The 4831-nt window shown below is 45.2% G+C and overlaps 1 protein-coding gene across 1 annotated transcript; it reads right to left on the bottom strand.

The window, feature by feature from the left end:
• Window positions 1–40: 40 nt before the first annotated feature.
• Window positions 41–2102, bottom strand: LOC116381724 (galanin receptor type 2). Its single transcript, XM_031844108.1, has 2 exons — window positions 1725–2102; window positions 41–993 (listed from the first exon to the last, which is right to left on the bottom strand). The coding sequence occupies exons 1-2, from the start codon at window positions 2084–2086 to the stop codon at window positions 354–356; spliced, it is 1002 nt and encodes a 333-aa protein (XP_031699968.1). The 5' UTR covers window positions 2087–2102; the 3' UTR covers window positions 41–353.
• Between the last annotated feature and the right edge of the window lie 2729 nt (window positions 2103–4831).

The following is a 4831-nucleotide window of genomic DNA, read 5'->3' as shown; positions in this document are numbered from 1 at the left end:
TGCTCACTTGTATGTGTAAATAAGTAAATTAACGGCATTTAACATTAGACCTTCAATGGGTCAATTACAGCGTTTGTTCTTCAGTCAGTAAAGGTTTTCCTCAGTTCATCAATTTCTTCTTTAATGGCTGGTCAATAATTCAGTTCGGAGGTATTCATCGTTTGCCGCTTTTGTCTCATTACCGTCTTTCCTTGCAGACAAGTCTACTCCATATTCTGATGCTTTTGATTCTGGAGAAATTAATACTTTTGGGACATTATGTCAGAGAAAGTTTCTGGGTTCGATCAAGGTCCATAATGTTCATTCGGCTCGTCCTCTCCTCCATCAACTTGGTTTCGAGGCCGACGTCGTCCTTAGTTGGACGTCTCTGCGCTGCTGACCGTGTTCACCACCTGGATGACGTGCACCTTGTTGTCCTCCCTGGTCCCCGGCGAGCAGCTGAACACCTTCCTGAAGCCTTTGCGGATGTGCTTGGAGACTAGCGCGTAGACGATGGGGTTGAGGCAGGAGTTGGTGTAAGCCACCATGTGGGAGAGGATGCGGAGGACGTAGGTGGCGTGGTTGAGGGGGAAACGTCCGAACCACATGCAGAGGACGACCAGGTGACGGGGGAGCCAGCAAAGGCAGAAGAGAGCAGCGACCATAACGATCATCTTGGTGACTCTCCACTTGGACCGCCTCGACTCGGACATGTCCTTCACGGGGTCCACACTGGTCCACAGGTATCGGACAGTGCGAGCGTAGGTGAGGCCGAGCACCAGGACGGGGACGACGTAGCCAAAGATGAAGGTGCACATGTCCATGATGATGCGTGGTTTGGTCTCCCAGGAAGGAATGCACACCACGGTGCCGGACAGGTCCATCTGGGAGTAGTAGCTGAGATACGGCCACGAGAAGACCAGAGCCAGGGCCCAAACCAGGACGATGCAGGTGAGGGCGTTCTTCACTGTTCTCGTCTCTCGGGAGCGGAGCGGGCAGCAAATGGCTAAATACCTGTAAGAGATCCAGATGTTCGTTACTGGCAGATCAGAGAGCTGCAGTCTGTGATGATAAGGTTATATTTAATCTAGATATCACTGATTTGTTATGCAAAATAAACGTGGAAAAATTGAAGGAACTTGAAGTGTTGAGCAAAAACTGCTCTTTTAACAAGTGGAGCGGGAACTAAAACATTCCACCCATCCATCCACCCATCCCTCCACCCATCCATCCAACCATCCACCCACCCATCCATCCACCCATCCATCCATCCACCCATCCACCCATCCATCCATCCATCCACCCATCCATCCAACCATCCACCCACCCATCCATCCACCCATCCCTCCACCCATCCACCCATCCATCCAACCATCCACCCACCCATCCATCCACCCATCCCTCCACCCATCCACCCATCCATCCATCCATCCACCCATCCCTCCACCCATCCATCCAACCATCCACCCACCCATCCATCCAACATCCAACCATCCACTCACCCATCCAACCATCCACCCATCCATGCATCTATACATCAATCTTTTTATGTACTTCTGCATCCATCCATCCATCCAGAGCCCATTCATTAACGACCCTGTTGGTATAAATGTAATAACAATTCAATAAAGGTTTTGTTAATATTTCCAATAATTCCCATCTAAACTCACATTAAGAACATCTCTTGTTGCTGCTGATCGTGCAGATTATGTAATAATAAACTTTATAGAATGTGGATGACGCACCTGTCCAAGGAAACAGCTGTCAGCGTGAAGATGCTCGCGTACATGGTGAGAAAAATGATGAAGTGCACGACTTTACACACCACGGGACCGAACACCCACTCATCCAGAGTGTAGATGGTGGCCTGAAGGGGCACGCAGAACACGATGAAGCTCAGGTCCGCTATGCCGAGGTTGAGGATGAACAGGTTGGTGGTTTTGGTGTTCATCTGTCCGTTACGGAACAGAACCGCGAGCACCAGAGAGTTCCGCGCGGTGCCGACCAGGAAGATAACCGAGAAGCCCAGAGAAATGACCACCGACTCCGCTTTCCAGGACGAGGAGTTCACCGACGAGAGATTCTTCTGCATGTTGTATTCATTCATAATTCACGCGGGTCAGATGTCTGTCCAACGACGGTAACACGCGCGCCTCGTTTGCGCGCCACATTTCCATTAAGAAGACGCGGATCAGTGATGTCTTCAATCTGTGAAACATTTATCTCGAACAGTGACGGAGATTTTACTCCGCCAACCTCTCCTCTCCGAACACCGTCAGGAAGGTTTTTATTAAAAATAACTGATAAACGGCTCAAACAGAGCAACTCTGACGCTTTAAAAATCATCAACTATTAAAGCAATGTGGCAAAGAACAGATTTGCGAATCAGACATTAGTTTTGAAAAACATGCAGCAGAAAAAATAATTATTATTATTATAAGAATAAAGGCACATTAACTACAATAAAACTCAGTCTGAATAGGGGCACATTATAATACCTTAATTAGAATATAAGACTTTATTCTTTAGACAGGAGACAATATTAGACAATACATAGACATAACAACAAGAGGATGACAACAGTGGGATAAAAGCTAGCAAACATCATATAGTCAGTGTGTGTGTGTGTGTGTGTGTGTGTGTGTGTGAGAATGTCCTTGAGCCTTTTGAGATGGGAGAAAAAAAAATAATAATAATTAAAAAACAACAAAGTATGTGTGCATATGGATGTTCATGTATGCATGTACGTGGGTTTCAATTGGTTGTCAGGCAAGAAAAACAACAAAACAAAAATCAATAACAGCAATAAATACATTATATATATATATATATATATATATACACATATATATATATATATACACACTATACAAATAGACTTTATTCTAATACTTGAATTGTTGTTGTTTATGTAAAAGACAAACTGCAAAATAAACTTATTATAAAATGACATTTGAATGTAATTTAAAAAGTCATACAAATCCAAGAGAACAGTTAATAAAAGCAAGCTAAGATTGAATGAGAATAAGAGAACAAGACAAACAGAAAAGCTTTGATTTAGAAGAAGTGAGAGTTGCTGCTGTTCCAGATGTAATGAGCATGAAAGGTTCAGTGTTTACACCTGTTTCATTGTTTCGAACATTGCATCCCCCGCTTTATGGTCTGTTTGACTCTAAATGGACCATAATGTACTAAATGAACATCATGCTGTATTGAAGAAGACTTGAAACTAGAGATTGAGACCATAAACTCATGTTTACAATGTTTACTGAGGTAATAAATCAAGAGAGAAGTAGAGTCATTTTCTCATAGACTTCTATACAACCAGAGGAGTCGCCCCCTGGTGGACACTAGAGAGAATGCAGCTTTACATGCTTTAAAGTTCTGAATATAAATGTATTCACATTCAGTCCAATTTCATTTCAGCGCCTGTCTCTTTAAGACCGATTGGCTTGAGATAAAAAATATGTTGCACCTTTGAAAAGGTCGTTTTAAAGCAGACTGCAGTATTTTCAAATTAGTCTGAATATGATTCAGGAAGTGAAGATTAATCTGATTGGCTTGTTGAATCACTTGTTTTTTGATTTCACAGTTTGTGGGTTGTAGACACTTAGATGTACAGTATGTGAGTTTAACATGATATAATACGTAAAAAGGGAATGTTTCTCCTGTTCACCAGCAGATGGCAGCAGAAGCACAATGACGCAGAAGTCGACTGTATTCACTGAGTTGCTGCTGTGGCTCATTACACACACAGTGGGTCATCAGAGGAGCTACAGATTGTGGTGCATGTTTACTCCTGTCTCAGCATCCACCAATCACGTAGAAACCAGGGCCCTTCAAGCCTCCGTGAGGCATTAAGTCGTTGGGTTTTACACGTGTCGAGATAACACTTACAACTGACAAATGACGACTTCTTCTTTACACGGCGCTCCTCTGAGCGCGTTTTGTTAATGCCGATGAAGCGTAAGAAATGACACAAGATTAAAGTTGGGGGGGGCGGCGTGCAGCTGTCGGAGCATCGCGTGCCGCCGGGTGCATCAACCGTAATTCATCAGCGTGTATTCTTAAGCTCTGGGAAGCACCGAAAGTTTCAGGAGGGAACGCTCAGAGGTATCAGATCAAGACTAACCTGAGTCATGTTTGAGATACCGTCTGCTGAACTTAAAAGATTCCTGTTAGCCATGAAGGAAAGAGGTCCTGATGTGCCCCCTAAGGCCTTAAACATTTACCAGGGCACTGAAGTTAAGTCCCTGAGGGTTCAGGGTTTAAGGCCTTCGGGGGCACATTGGGATTAGGGCCCAGGAGCACTTAGAGCAGGAAATGACATCATAGGTGTGTCCTCATTGGCCGGGCAGTGCAGGAATGTTGAAAGTGACCCTGCTGGGAACCAGACTGGTGGCGACCACACATGGGAATATTTGAACTGCTGTGTGCAGCGGGCAGGTGGAGGGATGAACAAACACACACGCACCTAAAATAAAAAGATGGCGGACGTGTGTGGATAAAAGTTAAAAACCTCGCTGCACAAACCCTTCAACCGGTCAGCCGCTGGGGAACCGGCGTATCGCAGCTAATCATCGGCGCTCGAGGATGTGAACAGCACTCGTTTCCTTGTTTCCTAAAGGGCCCGCAACCCACAAATCATGATTCCCTCATTAAGTGCGACTCCTGCCCACAAGTGTCAACACTTGCAGGGGAGGCGGGCCGAGAAGCAAAGTGACCTCAAAAACATCTGCTCTTTACAACAACTCGGCTCTCAGCTCGTCCGCTCAAACTCGAGGCAGATAAACCTCCGGGTTGCGGTCATTGTAGACACACACACACACACACACACACACACACACACATC

This window comes from Anarrhichthys ocellatus, unplaced genomic scaffold, assembly GCF_004355925.1.
Source record: "Anarrhichthys ocellatus isolate YVR2014 unplaced genomic scaffold, GSC_Weel_1.0 scaffold4, whole genome shotgun sequence".
Taxonomy (NCBI): domain Eukaryota; kingdom Metazoa; phylum Chordata; class Actinopteri; order Perciformes; family Anarhichadidae; genus Anarrhichthys; species Anarrhichthys ocellatus.
This window is presented reverse-complemented; position numbering and strand designations above follow the sequence as displayed.

Bases quoted from the DNA above. Each gene is read 5' to 3' on its own strand.
- LOC116381724 (XM_031844108.1), bottom strand. From the start codon at position 2,086: ATGAATGAATACAACATGCAGAAGAATCTCTCGTCGGTGAACTCCTCG. The intron at 994-1,724 runs GTGCGTCATCCA...GATCTCTTACAG, and splicing joins ACAGCTGTTTCCTTGGACAG to GTATTTAGCCATTTGCTGCC.